The 21,087-nt window shown below is 38.2% G+C and overlaps 2 protein-coding genes and 1 long non-coding RNA gene across 18 annotated transcripts in view; 1 reads left to right on the top strand and 2 right to left on the bottom strand.

Moving 5' to 3' along the window:
* Nucleotides 1-4,003: 4,003 nt before the first annotated feature.
* LIPN (lipase family member N) overlaps nt 4,004-21,087 on the bottom strand; it is a 17,473-nt gene continuing 389 nt past the window's right edge. Inside the window, exons 2-11 of one of the 3 annotated variants that reach the window (XM_089897890.1) lie at nt 20,855-20,931; nt 20,010-20,125; nt 18,612-18,729; nt 16,119-16,317; nt 14,367-14,476; nt 11,581-11,717; nt 9,654-9,800; nt 8,144-8,215; nt 7,539-7,610; nt 4,004-4,587 (exon numbers count right to left, since the gene is read on the bottom strand). In XM_089897890.1, the coding sequence (XP_089754016.1) occupies nt 4,354-4,587; nt 7,539-7,610; nt 8,144-8,215; nt 9,654-9,800; nt 11,581-11,717; nt 14,367-14,476; nt 16,119-16,317; nt 18,612-18,729; nt 20,010-20,114 (1,194 nt within the window). In that variant the 5' untranslated portion in view covers nt 20,115-20,125; nt 20,855-20,931 and the 3' untranslated portion in view covers nt 4,004-4,353. Of the gene's footprint in view, nt 4,588-7,538; nt 7,611-8,143; nt 8,216-9,653; nt 9,801-11,580; nt 11,718-14,366; nt 14,477-16,118; nt 16,318-18,611; nt 18,730-20,009; nt 20,126-20,417; nt 20,510-20,854; nt 20,932-21,087 lie in introns of those variants that run through there. The other 2 variants (XM_022569416.3, XM_089897891.1) reach the window with 2 other exon arrangements.
* The window catches only part of LOC149747282 (uncharacterized), a 23,462-nt gene continuing 22,758 nt past the window's right edge, over nt 20,384-21,087 (top strand). Inside the window, exon 1 of the long non-coding RNA XR_016388112.1 lies at nt 20,384-20,786. This is a non-coding gene — a long non-coding RNA (uncharacterized LOC149747282). The remainder of the gene's footprint in view (nt 20,787-21,087) is intronic.
* Nucleotides 20,450-21,087, bottom strand: part of LIPK (lipase family member K) — a 37,413-nt gene continuing 36,775 nt past the window's right edge. For all 14 annotated transcript variants that reach the window (XM_089897888.1, XM_089897889.1, XM_089897877.1 and 11 more), the window contains one exon: nt 20,450-20,931. The gene's annotated coding sequence lies outside the window, so the exon portion shown is untranslated. The remainder of the gene's footprint in view (nt 20,932-21,087) is intronic.

Here is a 21,087-nt window from a genome sequence, read left to right as displayed (position 1 = left end):
GAGCCTCAGAAAGCCACTATTTTAGTCTGGTTTCACCTCTCTGAGACTGATTACGCTTCCTGAAAGAAATTCACCAAAGAATTTACATTTGACATGAATTTGCATTGATTGAAATTAATGTTATCACTTACCTGTTCCATTAAAAAATATCAATGAGATGTTTAAGCTTGGGAAACTATAGTAATATAATGAGCCTGTTACGGGGGTTGTGAGCATGAGTTTCTTGCTTCGCCTAAATGCAAGGTTAAGACAAAAAGGAGAACCGTTGCCAAAATTTCCATAAATTTGTATTACAAAGTCTGTAGCCAAATTCCTCATCCGTGGTGGATTGCTAGACTCTGTGCCTACTTGTAAGGATACTGATATTTCGGATAAAATAACGAAAATGTGTTATGATTGACTTGCCTGGAAATCTTACACTCATCTCAATTTTTTACCAGCTTTATTGAGATACAGTTGACATTTAACATTGTGTAAGTTTGAGGTATGCATTGGGATGATTTGATACGCCTATATATTGTGAAACGTTTACCACAAATAAGGTTAGCTAACACATCCCTCACCTCACGCAATTACCATTTTGTTGCTACAGCGAGAACATTAAAGCTCTGCTCTCATATCAACTTTCAAGTGCGCAACACAGTGTTGTTAACGATAGTCACCGTCCATGCTGTACATTAGATCCTCAGAACTTGTTCATCTTATAATTGAAAGTTTGTACCCTTTGATCAACATCTCCCCATTCCTGCCACCCCTCAGCCCCTGGCAACCACCATTCTACTCTCTGTTTCTACGGGTTTGATGTTTTTAGATTTCACACATAAGTGAGGTCATACAGTATTTGTCTTTCTCAGTCTGACTTATTTCACTTAGTATAGTGTCCTCAAGGTCCATCCATGTCGTCACAAATGGAAGGATTTCCAAAAAGGCTGTATATTATTCCATTGTATATACATATATGCACATATATGTATGTATGTGTGTGTGTATATATGCATACATACATATATCACGTTCTCATTACCTAAGTGTCATAGTCAATAGACACTTAGGTTGTTTCAGGTCTTGGCTATTGCAAAGAATGCTGCAATGAACGTGAGTGTACAGATATTCCTTCAAGGTAGTGATTTCATTTTCTTTGCATACTTACCCAGAAGTAGGATTGCTAGATCATATGGTACTTCTATCCACTCATCTCAGTTTGAAAGTTAGAGTTTGCAAAACAAAAAATTTAAAAATAAAAAACCATTTTTCCGTCTCCTGCCTTAATTTTCCAAGTAATTTTAGTCTAGAGTAATGCAAGTATGATCTCTATGGTGTTCCATATACCATTTGAGCCCAGTTGTACAAGTATATGCTGCAGTGTGGGTTTTGGGATGTCAGACTTCCTGGGTTAAAACCATGACTCCTTCACTTACACAACCTTAGGCAAATTGACTTTTATGCCTCAGTTTTCTTTGTGTCTCAGTTTTCTCATCTGTAAAGACGACCATACCATAGTACTATCTCATGGGGTTATAAGTTTTAAAAGAGATATTTTAGGTAGAACTCTTAACCAAGAGTAAACTCTCACTCTGACCTATAATCGTCAATATACTTGCTATCATATGCAGAGCTAAAGTATAAAGTATGTAAAAAAGCAGTAGTATTGGTAAGAGTGGGGCATTCTTCTATATTTCTCAGCTTATTGATTTAAAGTAGAAAAGCTTAAATTTAAAAAAAAATTTTATGCAAATATATATAAGAGGAAAAATGCACACATTATAAATATAAAGCTTAATAATTTTTTTTTGTGGTGAGAACATTTAACATGAAATTTACCCTCCTAACATGTTTTTTAAGTACACAATACAGTATTCTTACCCATAGGCACAATGTACAGCGGCTCTCTACACTTATTCATATGGCAAACTGCAGCTTTATACCTGTGATTAATAACTCCCCATTGTCCCCTACCCCCAGCTCCTGGCAATCACCATTCTGGTCCCAGCATCTATGAGTTTAACTATTTTAGCTACCTCATGTATGTGGAATCATGCAGTAGCTGTCTTTCTGTGACCGCCTTATTTCACTTAGCATAAAGTCCTCATGCTTCATCGATGTTATTGAATATGACAGGATATCCTTCTTTTTGAAAGCTGAATAAAATTCCATTGTGAGATATCTATATCTACATCTATATCTATGTCTATATCTATGTTTATATCTATCAATCACATTTTTTAATCCTTCCATCTGTCGATGGACATTTAGTTTGCTTCTCTACATTGGCTATTGTGAATAGTGCTGCATTGAACGTGAGAGTACTGATACCTCTCTGATATCCTGATTTCATTTCTTCTGGATAAATGCCCAGAAGTGGGATTGCTGGATTATAAAGTAGTTCTATCTTTAACTTTCCGAGGAACCTCCATACTGCTTTCTATAGAGACTGCACCATTTTATATTCCCACTAACAATGTACAAGGGTTCCAATTTCTCCACTTCTTTGTCAACACTAGTTGTCTTTTGTTTTAATGGTAATAGCCACCCTAACAGCTATGATTTGCGATTTCATGTCAACCAACGAAGTTAAAAAGTATTTTCATCCAAAATTAAAATTCTACATGCTCTTTGAACCAGAATTAACTGGTTCAAAGATAATTTATCCTCTAGGTATAAATGATATTTGTATAAAGTATAAACTGATGTCTGTACAATATTTTCTACAACACTGTGTGTAATTACAAAAAATCCTAATTCATCTTAATCTCTGTTAATAAGGAATTTCCATGTAACCTTTAATAGTGTTCCATATGAACTGATGGGGAATGATCTCCAAGATATACTAAGCGATCAAAGCAAGACGTGGAAAAGTATGAATAGTACGGTACATATAGGAGAAAAAACTAAATGGGTATCTGTGGACCCATTAGAATATGCATGGCATAGTCTGTAGAAGGATACACAAAATATTGGTAAGAGTTATGTGTCTTTGAAGTGGAGAGTGTATGACAAGAGTTGGGAGAAAGAGGAAGACTTACTTTTTATTGTATTCCCTATTTTTGTCTTTTGAATTTTATGCCTATATATGGTAGAATGGAGTATCTTCCCCAGTTCTGCACTCCTGTATAATAGCATTGTATATCTATCCACACCCTCTGCCACGTGGTTTGCAGCTTCACACTGCTGGTGAAGCAGACTATTCTACCCCACTGAGGTAAGGCTTGGTCATGTGATCTGAATTGGCCAAAGGCATGTGAACAAGCAGAGGTTCAAATATGCTAGTGTGATCTAGCTAGCCCTTTTGTGCTCTTGGCATCTGTCATGCAAAGAACATAACCCCGAGAGCTGCTAGTTCCAGAATGAAGAGAAGATGGAGAGCAGACCTGGACCCAACCCACAGCTTTGAGCCAAGCCCAGGTGATTTCAGTGTAAAATAGAGCCACACCAGCCAGACTGTGGACTTGTGAGCATAAAAAAATAAACTTTTGCTGTTGTAAGCCACTGAGTTGTTTATTACAAAGCATTGTTGTAGCAGTAGTTGAATAAGACAAATCCCATAGGAGCTCTCTTAACTGACCCCCACTTAACCAGATTCTTACATTAACCAATGCCTTCTTTTCTCTCTGTAAACATATCAACCGCTGTCCAATGCCTCTTAAATGTTCATAACTAGTAGGCTAATCTATTACAGCCACATCCTTCCACTCCTTCCAGTTGAGTCATATGTTTACTAAGAGTTAGTTTTCCCCCTAGCTTGTAACAGTAAAACAAACTCCTGGAATACTTTAATTTGGTTATTTTTCCATTCTGCTAATTTTTTCATGCTTGATGTGGGTCAGCCTTGTTTCATAGCTTGTCTATAGATGACCATATGACTATTGCCCTAATTGTGATTTCAAGAAAGCCACAAGATCACAGCCACCCAAAACATATTGCCAAATGACTCCCTTGACAAGGTTTATCTAGGCCAGCACTCCTATGCTTATATTCAATCCTTTGAAAAAGGGGATGGGGAGTGAGTATCATTTGCATGAAACCACTATATATATTTGAAATAAGAAAGAGAAAGGCCTCTTTTAACTCCTCCCTGAAGTGTACAGTTAGCAGAGAAGAGTTCACTAGGGCTTAGATTTAAAAATAGACCTAGCCCTGACTGAGGGGAAGATGCTAAGATTTCAGATGCGGACATTTCCGAAAGAGCAGCACAATACAAACACTTCCTAGCTGGGATGCTGTGATAAGGGAACACCTCAGCGACAGCAACAAGGTGAAGGATGCTGGAGTAGACCTCACTGCTGATTAGTGTTTTGCCCAAAGCCTCTTATGGGCTTGGAAGCAACTTTTAACTGAGGAGTAGATGTATTGCAGTCAGGGAAATGACTTCATCAGATCTATGATTTTACTGTACACCCGTTGTGCAGCATCGAGGCCCCAGATGAAATCAAAGTGGTTCCAATCTGGCAATAGGTTGAAGTAATGGAGATTCCTGATTTGGGGGAGTACCCTGGTTACATCCTGGGGTGTTACAAGGACATCACTTCCACCAACCCAAATAGCAGTAGGCACTTTCATGGCAGTCAGGTCATATAGTGGGGGACGACTCTATGGAAGAGAGAGAAAGTACATTCATGAGAGGAAGCTCCTCAGAGAAACAACTGACTTCAAATAAATAGAGACTACTGAATATTTACTATGACCACAGGAAGAAAGCATGCAATGGGCTCTATATTCAAGGAGTGTGAAGGAACAAGGCAAGATGGCTAAATAAACTTTTGTAAACAAAGTAGGGTATATTCAATGCTGTAAAACATTTGTCTTCTTTGAAGACAAAGAAGAAATTATTTCCAACTGGGGCTTCATATAAAGAGCAGTCATTTGAAATGACTCTTGAGGAATGGTTGGATTTTACAGACAAGGATGTAGGTGGCAGGCCTTTCCAGCAGGCAGGAATAGCATGTATGCCATGGTCAGGAATGGCAAGCTGTCCAGTGTACTCAGAAAAGAAAATATGTAAGGGAATACTGTAGGGTATACGATTGGAGACAGTCAAGGTCTAAATGAAAGGCTGAAGCAGCTGGGCATCTTTCAGAAGTTTTGAAGACAAGGCAAGGTCATTTCTCAGAGCTCTGTCTTAGCATGATTGCATAGGCATCAGTTTGTGGGATGACTTGAAGAAGAAATAGGTTGGAAATGGGTCCTGAACAAAATCTAGACAAGCAGTTTGGACGACCCACATAAGGGGGTAACTGAAGCCATAGGGATGGCTAAGTTCTCCAAAGACAAAGGGGAGAGAGATTTGAAGAATTTTGGAGGAATTCTGACAATTTGAGAGCAGTGGGGGACAGACAGTAGCCAGTCAGAGGACAAAGGGAGCAATCAAAAGGGGAAGGAAAAAAATCAGAGATGGTTATATGGTTATATTACGGAAGTCCAAATCAGGGGGGTGAGTTGCAAGGAGACTGTGGTAACTAACACAAGATATAGGTGAGAATAGGCAATTATATTTGGCAATTAAAAGCCACAAGCAACTTTAAATAGAGTAGCTATAATAAGAAGATGAAGACCAAAACGACATTTTCCAGGGTTCAGGAGTGAGTGGAGAAGTGGAGATACTTCTCCACTTCCCTTTTAAATATTAAAAAATGTTGATAAAAACAGAGTGATGGTAGGATGACTTGATAGAATTGATGGGTTGAGGGAAGGTTTTTTATTTGTTTTTCATAAGGGATAGGAGTTCATTTAAGATAATAAGAGAAGCCAGTAAGAAGATATGAGAAGAGATGGGGTCGAGGGCACAAGATCAGGATAACTTGCATAATAAGAGGACCTTCATTTTCTGAGAGTGAAAGGAAGGAGAGAATCAAGAAGACAGAGATTTTAAGGTGGATTAGAGGGAAGTTAACAAATTTCATTCGTGCAAGAAGTAAGTATTAAGGGGCCAGTAAGTCAGGTGAGACAATACTGGTGAACAAAAGAGAAGGAAATTCCTACTGTCATGAGGCTTACATGGGTTAATCCTCTTATTCTTAAAAAAACATAGAGTGGACACAGAGATTGTGCTGGGAACTTAAGGATAAGACAAACTGTTGATACTTCTGAATGTAATGAAAATTGACTTCCAATGATCTAAAATTACAAACAAATAAAACAGGATTGGCCTGGAGTAGGGTAGGACCAGCTAGCTAACTGTGTGCAAATTCTGAGGACATTTACACTCTCAATACTTGTCATCATGTTGTACACTTCAATCTTAAATATTTTTTGGTCAGTTTTACCTCAATAAAGCTGAACTTGACAATAATGGTCTTACGTGTGTGTGTGTGTGTTTTGTTTTATTTTCTTGTAAATGTAAACAATATGTAACATGCTCATTACAATAATGAAAAAAGACAAATGTATGTAAAATCCAAAATGAGAGCCTCCTTTTCTCTTTCATGTCTAACCACTTCACTCTTCCTTTCTTCCCCTTTTTGAAAGTTATCACTTTAACATTTGCTGTTTATTTTCTGGCCTTTTTCTAAGCATTTGCAAATATATGCATTTGTAAATATACATTGTCTGAGGAGCAGGAAAAAACCTTTGCGGGTAATGAAAATATTCAATATCTTGCTTGTGATGTGGCTACATGAATGAATATATTTTTCAAAACTCACTGAGTTAGACACATAAAATTAGTGAATTTTACCGTATGTAAATCACACCTTAAGCTGATTAAAAATAATAATAAAATTATATATAGCTCTCTTTGTCTTAAGGCCTAGTAGAATCATTTCTCTAATAATTCAATCCATTACTGAGAAATTGGTCTGATTGACTGATTTGATGTTCAGAAACAATTTCATCAATCTATGTTTGCACTAATAGCCTTAAATATGTCAGTCTGGGAAAACATCAGAAAAATGTGCTTAGTTCATACTGAGAAGCCCAGCCCCTGACTTAGAGAAAGGAAGGTGGCAACAGGATTGATTAAAAGTATAGGAAGGCTAAATGAGTCTATAAATTTTGGTGTATAAAGTTAGAGGGAAAAAGTTGCCTTAAGATTCAACACTGCATGGGTGGAAAATTCTCTTAACTTTTACGTGTAATCCTAATTTTCTTCTGTTGCTATCAAGAAGCGTGTATTCATTTACTCTGTAAATTTTTATAGATTTTTATAAAGCAATGTTCATTATTATGCAGCCATTAAAAATAATGTTAAAAAAACCCCTCAGTAACATTGGTTACGTTTTGCTATGACTGTAAATAGAAAAGCAAGATTGAAAGTTGTGGAAAAGCAGTGATGTCGAGATTGGAATAAATGTAATAAAATATTGATACATCTACTATAATTATCTCTGGGTGGAGGGATTATAAATGACTTAACTCCCTTAGTATATAATTCTTTTATTTCTAGATTTTCTGAAATGAATACATATTAAAACTAGACTTGAAAAAAAAATCTATCAACCAATGTGAATGAGGCCAATTGTCAGCTAGGATTCTTTTTACTCTCAAATAATTTATCATTGGAAGTTTTCAAATCCACCCTCCTGGGGTCACTCTGAATAGCTCACCTGATTGTAATGATGCATGTTCTCTGCTTCACTTCCCCAGTCATAAGCTCTGAATTCATCAGATCCGTAAAGCTGAATTAAATGTTTTATAGAAAAGTAATATTCACAGTAAGAATCATGATTGTTAACAGCAAACCTTAGAAAAGCACTGTACGCTGGGAAGAAAATAAGGCTTCGGGATGAGCAGAAAGATATAAATAAATTTTACCAGTATGAAAAACAAGGTCGACAGAAAGTGATGCAATGATCTCCTTGGTTTGAAGGAAAAGCTAGTGGAAAACCAAGCCTCATTAAAGGGAAATCAAATCTCAGGTATTTCTCTCTCTGGGGAAGGCTCAGTTCTGAGGCTCTCCCAGTTTACCTTTTGTTTCAGCTCAGGGCCTATTTTACAAGCTCTGATTTAAGATGGGGTTCATTTATGTCACCTACTTGGTCTGCCCCATCCCTTGTTCTTTCTCTTAAAATCCAGGGAAATCAAACCATAAAGAGTGTGACAAGGGCAAAAAGGAAGACAGCTGCTAAGTTTCTTAGAACAGACATGCTAACTCTGTCCTTTCATATATAAAGAAAATTAAGGGAATAGTTTTCCATGACAAAGACCCTACCTGTTTTATATGCAGGATGTTCTGTATTGACGATCCAGTGGGAGCATGGGACATATACACATCCATTCGGCTCTGAAGGAAAAAGGACACTTATTACAGCATTAACCACCCAATGAAAAAACTATGCCTTTCAGAAGCAGATCATAATTATGCTAAGAACTAATAAACAAATATTGCGGTTTTGAAAGTGGCAAGGAAGAATCATCTAGATAATTATAAATTCATGTCAGGCACTTGAATGTGGGTGAACCATGGGCTGACTGGTGGCATGGGCTGCTTGAGAGCAAACTTGCATCAGCTCTGAAGCTGTAGGATAATTTGCTTATTTTGAGGCAGAAGCAACAATGGACATCACGGAGCAAAGCAACCAAGAAAGGTACTCTGTGCGCATGTGTGTGTGGGGGGCTGGGGTGTGTGTGTGTACAGATGTGATGATCACAGATCAATAGATCAAAAATCCTGGAGTTCAGGACCTAACTTTGTTAATGATAAGCTTTGTGACTTTGGGCAAGTTATTTATCATCTCTGAGTTTCTGTATTTTCATCTATTAAATGGACATGCTAAAAATCATACTACAGTTTGCTGTGCTCTTGTAAGGATAAAATAAAATACTACAAAAAAAAAGCTAAAAATCAATCACTTCCATGTGTACTGTACTTTAGTCTTCATAAATATAATAGAGATGAAAATTGTAGACATAAAATAGTACTGATAATTGTACGTCTTAGAATATAATGGAACAAATCAAGGAAACGATTAAAAATCTTTACTTTTGAAGAAGCAGGCTTTGAACAATTGTCCCTCAAGGTTTTTGGTCTAACACAACTTATCCTCTTAAAGAATGGGGATAGGGTGGCTGGCCAAGAAAAGCTATTTTGGAACTAGCTTCACTGTAACAGTCTCACTGGCTGCCATTTGGAATATGACAGAGATAACTACTCAACCACACTGGTCTGTAGTCTGAACTCCTCGTCCTCCTTGAATTCTCAGCAACAGGAATCAAGGAGTTGATGAAACAGGACTTCTGCTCTTTCATAGGAAAGGGATTACACTCCATTCCATTCTGTCTTTATGTTCCAAGTTAAATGATGAATTTTATTTGAGGTTAAATTCACCCAACAAGTGAAGGCATACATGGAATAAATTTAATGCTTGTATGTACTTCTTTTCTAGGATTTTATTTTATTTTTTAATGCACTGTGTTGTACTGAAATAAAATCAAGTTGACTGTAGTAAGTGGTAGCTGATTGTGAACACGTGAAACCACTACCTAGTGTGGAACAACTATTTTCTTAAATTTGACCAGGTATGAAAAGATGAAGCTGCCTATTGTCTTCCTCAGTCTTCACATTCATGGTCCATTGAATATCTAATCTTCTATGCATAATCTCTGACCTTAAGTTTAGAATACCAGATTAATTTATGTAGTATAATAGATACATCAAAATCAATCAAAGAAAAGCTGGAATTTCTAAAAGCATAGAATGGCCCCAGAATCATTATACATACCATGTTCACATTTTTCATGTTGAATCCGGCCCATAAAGACATAAATTCAATACATATCACCCATAATATTTTATTGTTGCAGATTTTGGTAGAAGATGACTTCCCTGTTTTATCTTCTAAAAAGAAACCTTTGGTACCAAAAATCCTCTGTAAAAATAAAAAATAATTATTCTTTTGAGGACCATTTTCAGACTTCTTCACATTCCCTTCATCCCAGGAATGAGAATTCTCGGGGCTCTACTTATATTTTTATATTTATTTGCTGTTTTGGTCAAGGAGACCAAGTCATTCAGGAAAAGTGACTATTTATGAATCGGTCTCCACCCAGCTAGTATCATCAAACATAATTTACAAGGAGACTGCAGTAAGGACCCTCAACCTCAAATTAGCTAATTTCTCCACAGTGAAGCTCTCCCACATTCTGTCCAATCAGCGATTGCCTATATTTCTCATTAAATGGCAAGAAAGGTAAAGCAGTTTCTCCTTAAGGTCAAATATTGCCTTGAATAGGAAGGAAAAGAAGGGTTTTTCCCTACTACCCGTGTACACATCATGTTTCTGGTAGTGTTCCAGAGTAGCCAGCTTTTATGCTGAAAGGTAGAGGATGGAGTACTGAAGGGAGGGTGCCACTGGACAGAAAAAAAAAATGATGTCTTGGGAGGCAGCATAGTTAAAACTTCTAGGGCTTTTGGAAAAGCAAGCTTGGGTGGGCATCTCTGATGGGAGGACTGGAGCTTCTAGGGGCAATGGATATTATGAAATGGTGGGTGGGCCAGAGAATGGGACTTAAAGTGGCGGGAAGTTTGACAGTAGAGGATAAGAAACTGAGATAAGTCAGGGACAATATGTGCCTCAGACCCGACCTATGTAGGAAAAGCCACACATGCAAAACTGGTGTATTTAGAAATAGATGTGTCTATCTCTGAATTTAATTCAACTAGTTTGTCTGCTCAACTCTGCCCAAATGTAGTAAACATCCAAAACTAACTGATGTCAGCACACTTTAAAATAGAACTATCAATGACAAAAAAGGGAAGTTATATCACTTGAGCTTACTAAACAATACCAAAAAACTACTATCAAAGCAATCATTAGGCCTCATGGAAGTTCTTCCTTGTGTTAGCTCACAAATACTTTTTTTCCCATTTCTACCTCTTCACCTCAGACCAGGACCTCACTATATATATGAGTTATTGTGATACCCTAATTGGTCTCCTTGACTTCATTTTGGTCAAAATTTATTCTATCCTTCTCTCCAAATTTGAGGGGCAATCTTGATAAAATACTGTGTTCATTGTGGCAATGACCTTTTTAGAGAAACAAAAAGCAAACAGAAAAAAACTTTCAAAGAATAAAATCCCAAACTCACAATTGACCATCAAACTACTTTTCCAACCATTGGAAAATAACCAATAAATACTTGAATGAATAATTCAGCTGTAAGACATTTACTCTTTGGAATCTTAGCTTTAGTAAATTAGAGCAAGCTCCCATATGGGAAGGGTTATATTATTCAGGCTTTTCTAACATCAAAGTCAGGGATATCAGTGATCCCATGTGACTTGGAAAATGTCTTCCATTTGGGCACTGTGAATTCATTGACATGCCCAGGGGAATAAGAATGGAACAAGGAAACTTGTGAGTAGATCTTAAACTGACACGGCAGTCAGCTCAGTTAGAAATTCTGATTTATACTCAGGTCTGTTAATAACTGAGTATAGTGAATTGCATATGGGAGCTGTAGACATTGTGGCATAGACAAACACACACAAGGACACATACACTCCAAGCACATGATCCCAGAGTCTGGTTTCTACAGATTTCGTCTAAATGTGCTACTTTTGTTTCATAATAGATTTTAAAATAATAAGGATCTATCATCCAAAAGGAGATCCTCATATACTTTTTGGCACAAGGAAGAGCCTACCTTGACTGAGGAACTTGAAAGTAGGAAAAAACTGGTAAAAATGCTCGTGGGGTATTTGAATGAGATCACAGGACTCAAGGCAAAATTCATTTTGATTCTTTGTGCCAGTTCAGGCATGGTGGCAAAGGCTGCAAACCCTGAGAGAACAGGAGACAAGAAAATCTTGTAAAAATTAGAAGTATTTAGGCAATGTTTCTACTAACAAAAGTGGGACTCTGCTTTGTCATTTTTATCCTTTTACTGCACTCATCTTGGAGATGAATTGGGAAACTCTTCTAAGTTATCCTGCAGAGTTAATCTGCTTTCAGCCCTCTCTGCTCTCAAGTCTCCATTTTTCTCTTATTCTGGACAATTTAACTGGGTTGGGGAAAGTGAAGGATAAGTTGCTGAAGCAACTCCTGCCAAGTAAACTGGGGACACCTTCACTCCCCAAGCGTGGGGTAAGTGCTGGCAATATTGTCACTTTACCACCAACTCTGAGATGTCAGAGTGAGTCACAGAGCCTCTAGAAGTAAGCAGTTTGTGGGAGGTGAATCAATCAGCTCTCTGCACTATCGTCCAGTTATTCCACAGTTTTTCTTTCTCACAGTTGATGAGATTTCATTGCTCTCAGTGCTTCATTGGATGCCTACCAAAACCTCTGGAATCTTCCCTGCATCCGAAAGGGGACGGGATTTCCCTCAGTCCACCATGGTCCCAGTAAGGACCATATGTCTCCATTTGCTCTGACTGTTCAGGAATAGCATTGCATCCATATCTAGCGCTGTGAGGATGAGGGTGGGGGTCAGCCTCACACAGGAAAGGCTATGTGGAGGATCTCCGTGTTTGGGATCCCCGAGGTACTTTCCTGGGCCCCCCTCCACTGTGTGTGTGTGTGTGTGTGTGTGTGTGTGTGTGTGTGTGTATACGTAGCCATAGCAGGGGTTTTTTTCTTCTGAACTTCTTGTTGAAATATTGAAACTGTCTTAGCCAGAAAAGGAACTGGCTGAGTAATTGATACAAAGACTGAAACAGGCATAATTGTTCCCCCAGAAGATGTCTAGAAATGTGTGGAGGTGAGTTTTCTGTTTTTTGTTTTTTGATTTTTTGCGGTACGCGGGCCTCTCCCTGCTGTGGCCTCTCCCGTTGCGGAGCGCAGGCTCAGCGGCCATGGCTCACGGGCCCAGCCGCTCCACGGCATGTGGGATCTTCCCAGACCGGGGCACGAACCCGTGTTCCCTGCATCGGCAGGCGGACTCTCAACCACTGGGCCACCAGGGAAGCCCTGGAGGTGAGTTTTTGATGGTCATACTGACTGGGGAGCCCAACAGTTATTTAAGGGGCTAGGACCTGGCTTGTTAAATGTCCTATGAAGAGTGGGTCCTTCCCACATAACAAAAATGTCTCTGCTCAAAAGGCAAACGGTGCTCACTGAAAAATGTCATGCCCTAAATGCAACGCAGGGCCCTAATGATGAAATTTACTGTTTTCTCTGCTAATCAGATATGAGAGCATATCTAAGTCCTCTCCACTTTTCTAAACGCCACTCAAGTCGTCCTTCTCCCTGCAGTTTCTCCACAGCGCCCAAGCACCCTGTCGGTGAAGGCAAAGTGACTTGATTTGAATTAATGTGCCACCTCTTATGTATTAAGAGACCTTGAAAGAGCCACTTAACTTCTTTGAACTTCTGCTTCCTTTTCTATGAGATGGAAATAATAATTGTAGGATTTTTCTGAAGCTTAGACAGAGAGATTGTAGGAAAGGTCCTGAACAGAGGACCCTAAACATAGTAAAGGCTCCTAAGTGTTAGCTATTATGGTGTAATTATTTTCCTGTTAGTGACAGTTTTTTGGGGGGTGGGGTCCCCTTATTAGTTCTTTGGTCCTCTTTTAGTGTATTTGCTCTCATGTTCACTGCCTAGTCTAAATTTGTAAGCTGCCTATCAGTACAAAGCGCTGGTAAACACCGATTTGCTCTTGATGATAATGGTGATAATGAGACTACTGTAGGAATATTTATTGTCTCTTGCACAGTTTCACCCAAACTAAAATACTGCATTTTCATATAACCCAGTCTCTTAAAACTGGAAACTTTAGTGGAAGATGACTAACAAATTTATATTTTTAATAGTATGGGTTCCTTTAAATTTTTATGTGGAGCTAGACTATTGATTTCTTAGAAAAAAATCTAGGAACCACACATTCAAAGTACATTTCCTGGACTTTAAAAAAAATCTATATAGTGCTTACAATTAATTGCTACTCCATAAATATTAAATCATACACTAAATGGATAAGCCCAGTTGATTTCCTGTAGTAAGCTTATGTGGTCTGATTCACAAACAAAATGTTACCATATCTTTTCAATTTGTTCAAATATGAGTATAAGCCTCTCTTTTTTATTTTTTAAAATTCCATGTAGGTTGTGAGGAAGGTATGATTGATGCATAGTTAACGTTCTTCAAGGATATTTCACGGCATTTGGCTTTACTTTTTCAGCTTGGAGGTGATCTAGAGACTTACCCTTTGGAAATACCTGTTTGGATTTTGAGCACACATTATTCCTGGGAAATTACGTCACCATTACAAATGTGTTGCGGTGACCGGAAATAGATGAAAGGCTCATCCTACATACTCACAGTCTCTGGAATTCAGGTTCACAGGCACTTAGGGAACTAGGGTTATGTGCCCAACACAGGACAGAGAATTAAGGACACTGTAAATGTAAAACAGTTACTCTGTTCCAGTTCAATGGTGAACTTTTGCATGGTTCTGACCCTTGTAAAGTGTTGACCCTTGTAAACATACCTATTGTAGTACCAAGTGAATGTCCAATGAAATACAACTTCTCTTGACCAGTTTTGTTTACAATGAAGTCTATTATTCCTGGGAGATCATATTTGGCCATTTCATCAAAGCTGAAAAATAAAACAGGGACTTATAAATATTCCCAACTAAGTTCAAAACTCAGAGCACTTGCTTGTTTATTTTTTACACACAGAATTCTGTGCTGTCCACTTACATGGTTTGTATTTCATTATTTATTCAGTTACATATAGGCTATTGTAGCTTTTCTTTGCTGCACTTATATGTGTTACTTTCTAATAACAGGAATGATTTTGAGACTTGTGTAAACTACATTATCTGAAGTTTAATCTTGTCATTCTTCCTTTTCGTTCCCTTCTCTTGCATTTCTTTTGCTGTCCTTTCCCTACCTAGTTTGCATGCCTCTACTTCAGTCTCTGCCAGGGAACTTCAAGACTCTTAGGGCCACTTAATACCCGGCTTTGGAAACAGAACTGGTTGTAAATCATGATTCTACCATGTACTAGCTGAGTAACTTTTCATAAGTTACTTAAATGCTCTGAGCTTAAGTTTCCTTATCTGTGAAATGAACATGACAATACTATACGGCAGGGCTGCTATAGGGGTTGGATAGTATTAAAGGAATGACTCTGGCTGCTATTAGACACTCAGTCAGATGTTACTATTATTAATATTTCTGTCCATATAGAGATATATTCAATATATACCAAAATCCTATAGTACCAGTTCGACCAACATTAATGCAAGAGAACAAAAAAGGCCTAAATAACATATAGTAGAATTAGGTACCTCAGGAACTAAGGGCCTGCTTATTAGAAGAACATGAGAGGAAATATAGATTGGTACTCACCAGTATAAGAGAATGGTTGTGATGCCTTATAGTAAATAAGCTCCAAGCTCCCAGCCAAGGACCAACCACACAAAATATTTCCCAATTCTTGTCCTGGGGCAAAAGGTCTGACCCTAACAATTTCATCTATTCTTTCTTTCCTTCCAACTTGTCAGTGGGTACTGAATATTTCATTAATGCGGTTTTGCTCTAGCAGCAGGCTTTAAACCAACAGGGAGTTTAAGCCTGAGAAAGGAGGTCCACTGTTGGCATCAGCCTGTCCTTTGGTGACAGCAGAAAGCACTTCCATTAAAAGAAGCAGTCAGCACATCAAAAGATTCTTTTCTATTGCCTATTAACAAGGTTAACAAGGTTTTGTTTTCCTGAAAATGGTATTCTATACATTCTCAACCACAGTTTCTGTAGGTAAAATATGGCACTGATACACATCTTCTTTGCAAAACTGATTGGCTGTCCAAGAGAAAAAACTTGTAATAGCATCACTAGGATAAACATAAGCTTCATGAGGGCAGAGACTTTGTTCACTCTTGAATGCTCAGGGCCTAGAACAGTGCATAGAGTAGGCACTCAATAAACATTGGTTGAATGAGTGCATACTTTGGTCACAGGAATTTCCTAAGCTGTCCCTTGGGACATACTTATAATGTATAGTATTGGATAGAATTGTATGTTAAAATGACCCTGTTGAAATGATATAATTCGCTTGTGGGAGAATCAATGGAAATCAGAGCTTCTTGCTATTTATTTCCTTCGAGATGTTAATAGAAATTACAAGGAGCTGTGTGACTCCAAGTATCATACATTATTGTTAATACCACCCACACTATTATATTTAAAGGACTTGTCTCAAATTGCCTTCATGAACTTTCATAGATATAGTTTACCTAAAGGCCCAGAATTCCTCTTCATTCACTGAGAGTGTTTTGTGTCTCCTTGACCAAGTGTTGCCCCGACTGTTTCCCATCCATACATCGTAACCTGCATCTGCTAGAAGGAATCCAAGGCTGCCATTGGAGTAATTCTCAAGCCAGGAGGCACTGTCTGCAAACAGAGCATGCTGCAAGTATACAACTGGCTGGGCACCTGGAAGGAGGGAGGAAGGAAGAGAGAGAAATTTATAATAAATAGAGCATCTCGGGAACATGATAGAAACACACACACACACACACACACACACACACACACACACTGGGAAAAGCAAAAACCAAAAACAGCATTCACTTTTCCCCTTGTCATTAGTGTAGAGTGCTATAATCACATAACAAGTTTTTTGAGCACATACTTTGTACCTGGTGTTATGCTGATTGGTTGACATGCATGAGCTTATTAAATTCTTACAATAACTCTATAAAGTAGGTCCTACTTTGAGGATCCTCATTTTATACATGTGGAGACTTAAGGTAGTTAAGTAACTTTCCTAAGGGGTCATTCAGCTAATAAGGTACATGGGTAGGACTCAAGCCTGGTTCTGCTTCGTGCCAAAGCGTGTGCTTGTAACTGCTCTGCACTATGTATTCACTTTTACATATCTCCTGGGCTTAACTTACAGAGACATGAAGATGCTCATGTTTGATGGAGTCTTATGCCTCCTCCAGGAGGAGGGGCAGGTGAGCATAAATGTACAATGACTATTTCCTCACCAAACTTCCAGTCAAACCCCCAGCCTCTGCCCCCTGAAGAGTATTTGAAAACTATGGCAGTAAAATCAGCTCAGCGCCCTCTTGTGAACTCTCAAGTTTCTGAGGAAAAGAACCAGGATGGAAGATTCTATAACTTAGTAGTTAAGAGCACAGGCTCTGGAGTCCGGCTTTCTGGGTTTGAATTCTGGTTCTGTCATTTGCCATTGTGTGACTTGGAGCCTATTACATAACCTGTTTTACCTCAGTTTCATGATCTGCAAAATGGTAACTCTTAATAGTGCCAACTTCATAGGGTTTCTGGGAGGTTTAATTCATTTAATTCATTTAAAGCATTTAGAAAGATACACCTAATAAATGTCTTTTAACTCCAAATCTTCCCCAAATTCTCCCTCCTTAAGTAAAGCCTTTCTTGTAAAAGTTTTCTCCTTTTATGTTTCACAGCACCTTCCTACCCCACCCCTCGCCGTGCCTAATATTGCAAGATTTAGCAAAAACCAAAACAAAGATAAACAAAACAACCCAGGATGCCCTGTTAAACTTGAATTTCAGATTAACAATGAATAACTTTGTCATATAAGTACGTCGTAAAGTGAGATTTGCACGAAAAACTCATCTGCTGTTTATCAGAAATTCAACTTTAACTGGGCATCTCATATTTTAGATAGTAATCCTACCCATGTCCCACTCGCAGTTTTTATTGTGAAACTCTTGAATTCTTGAACTACATGACTTTAGCTGCCTCTGAATGTGGATGGGAGATGAGGTGATTCATGGTAAATGGTCTCATTTACCATGAATCATCTCGTGGTAAATGATTTGGTAGGTAAAGGCCACTGGGCCTTTGCAGATATTTTGCTTGCTCTTCTCTCTCCCTCCTCAGGGACTTGGCAGTTATATTTACCCCCCCCTTTTTTTTTTTTTGCGGTACGCGGACCTGTCACTGCTGTGGCCTCTCTCGCCGCGGAGCACAGGCTCCGGACGCACAGGCTCAGCAGCCATGGCTCACGGTCCCAGCCGCTCGGCGGCACGCAGGATCCTCCCGGACCGGGGCACGAACCCGCGTCCCCTGCATCGGCAGGCAGACTCTCAACCACTGCACCACCAGGGAAGCCCTATATTTCCCCTTTTAAAGAGTGTAATTCATCTGCTTTTGCATGGCTCGTTCCTCATTCTAGAATGGAGCCTTAGTGACCCCATGCTCTTTCATTGCATAAACTGTCTGTTCGTCAGGTCAAAGCATACATGAATGTTAAAGTTTTCCTTCCTGGAAAAAGTTTCAGAAATGCCACTGTCATTTAATTGGGTTTTTTTTATCCTGCAGAGGGAGGTCTGTTGATTCTAGAGGGGGCAGGAGAGACTCTTTTGGGATACCCTGCAGCCAGCTTCATACAACCCAGCCAATCTCTTTCCAACAGTGAGGAAATCCACTATTCGGAATACAGCAATTTTCCACATGAGAAATCAGTAATGAGCTAACAAAATGTAGGCTCCACCTCTGCATTTACTCCCTAAGAAGAAAGCCTGGCGGCAGTCAAGAAGATCAGTCTTGCTCTTTGTAATTGTAGGTTCTTGCCTGTCTTCAGAGAATTGGAAAAGAATGAGACTCCCTGTTAACAATGTAAAGACTAATCCAAAATTCAAACCAATTTTGATAAATCAGTCATTGTCTTAATGAACAGCCAGCAATAAACTTTAGTCATATGCAATTCTCCTTCTCAGGAGAGACACATCTTCTACCTGTGCTCCTATTGTCTCTTCGTCCATGGGGAATTCTGTTGACACTGAGTATGTACCCATCTTGAGTGGTGACTTCGTACTCCTCACTGGGGTAGCCATTGTAGGTGATGATTTCACTCTGCCCAGTAAAAATATGAGCGTTAGCTAAACATCTTCTCTAACGGTTATCGAAAGGAACTAGAAAAAAGCAACTAGTGTGTGCTTTTTGGGGTAAATTATCTGAAATCTGTAGCCCCAGGTAACTGTAAAATTAATTTACTGCATAAAGTCTTGATAGAAAAATAAGTAGACTATTAGAAAATGTCTGCTAGTGTAAATTTTGGGGGGGTTGGAGATAATATCTAGCATTGACCCACTCTTCTGACAAAACTATATTCTCAAGTCATTTGTCTTTTTTTTTAAAGTATACATATATATATTTGAATGAAGTATAGTTGATTTACAAAGTTGTGTTAGTTTCTGGTGTATAGCAAAGTAATTCAGTTTTATATATATATATACACACACATATATGTATTATATATATTCTTTTTCATATTCTTTTCCATTATGGTTTATTACAGGATATTGAATATAGTTCCCTGTGCTAGACAATAGAACCTTGTTGTTTATCCATTCTATATGTAATAGTTTGCATCTGCTAGTCCCAAACCCTCCCCTGCCCCACCCCCCAGCAACCACAAGTCTGTTCTCTACGTCTGTGAGTTTGTTTCTGTTTTGTAGATAAGTTCATTTGTGTCATATTTTAGATTCCACATATAAGTGACATCATATGGTATTTGTCCTTCTCTTTCTGACTTACTTCACTTAGTATGATAATCTCTATGTCCATCAATGTAGCTGCAAATGGCATTATTTTATTCTTTTTTATGGCTGAGTAAAATTCCATTGTGTGTGTGTGTGTGTGTGTGTGTATGTGTGTGTATATATATATATACCACTTTTTTTTAACTTTTTGTTTTATATTGGAGTATAGTTGATTAACAATGTTGTGTTCGTTTCAGGTATAGGACAAAGTGATTAAGTTATACATAAATATGTGTCAATTGTCTTTTGAGACCCCTCTTGGTTTAAAGATAATAAAACCATAGTCCAGTAGAGGGCAGTCATATATATGATCCAGAGGGCTTAAAATAGAAATTCTTAATATTCTTAAAAATGTAAATTCAAAAGAGGAAGTTATCTATAAAAAATATAATTCTGCTTTATATTCCTAGAAAGTATTACTTATTCAGCCAAAAAAGAAGATATACCTAGCTTAACTCTTGGAGAACTGTTAAAAATCACCCATGTTTTATGTTTTCTTATCAGAGATTTTTCTGCCATACAGGAATTTTAATATCTCACAATCAATTAATCTGCTTTATTTGATGGTCTTTGGAACTTTCCATCACTTACAATATTCATCCACACTTCAGGATTTGCTTCTTTCTCCAAATTAAAGAATCCGCCGGCATTTAAAGTTCCACAAATCAAATAGGTTGTTGTTAAAAACAGCCACATCACGCGAATGCCTGGCGTAAAACATTTAATAACCACAGATTAATGTCATATGTCAAAGTTGATTCACGAAATTAAAATAGCCCCCTAATGAAAACCTGACTAACATCCTGAGAAAGCTGAGACAGTGTGGAAGGGAGTAAATACAGTGAGCTAACTCCGAGCACTATTCATCTATTTTTTTCACATAGAAATTGCCCTGACATAGTCCACTTCCAGAAATGAAATGAATTCAATCTAGTATGAAGACTTATTTTTTGTTTTATTTTAATCCAAGCTTTTCAATTAATTTAAATCTTTACTCACCTGTGAGTTGCCAGAACACATAAAGATTCAGAGGACAAGTTTCCATACCATGGCAAAGCTAAAAGTGGAGTTATCCTCTAGTCTCATCCAGCAACCCACCAAAAAAACAAGAGCAATGAACAAGGAAGCTTCAAACAGACAGGCTTATGATCAGTTTTAAGTGATGTGATTATTTTTCTTGTGGACACCCAAAGGCAAATTTGGCACATTTAAATGTCCATTGTCTCTTCCTTGGCACGGCTTAAAAGCATGTCTCCTCAAACCAGCCTGACCACAATCGCAAGGCAGATTACTCATCATAGGGGAGTTGCAGTCCAATGGCCTGTGTTCGAAGTCCAGCCTCACCATGAACAAGATTTCTGACCTTGGGTAAGTTATTCAGTAGCTTTGTCTCCTGGTTTTCTTGCTGGTAGCATTAGGATAATAATGTAACTTACCTTATAGGGCTGTAGGGAGGATTAAGCGACACACAAAGCACTAAGCCCAGTGTGAGCTTTCACTATATTTTTAAAATCTAAAAACGAACAAGAGAATAACATCAGAGAGGCTTTACTGTAACAAATTAATGACAGACTTCTAGAAATTCAGAATTTACTTTTGAAGTTAAATAGCTTTCCATAAATTTGCTATCTGGATGAAGATGATTTTACTTTTGTAAATGTTATATAAT

Source organism: Delphinapterus leucas, chromosome 16 (assembly GCF_059928025.1).
Source record: "Delphinapterus leucas isolate spDelLeu-1000000601 "Yukka" chromosome 16, BTC_Dleu_Yukka2, whole genome shotgun sequence".
NCBI lineage: Eukaryota > Metazoa > Chordata > Mammalia > Artiodactyla > Monodontidae > Delphinapterus > Delphinapterus leucas.
The sequence above is the reverse complement of the archived record's forward strand: the minus strand, read 5'-3'. Positions and strand labels throughout refer to the sequence as shown.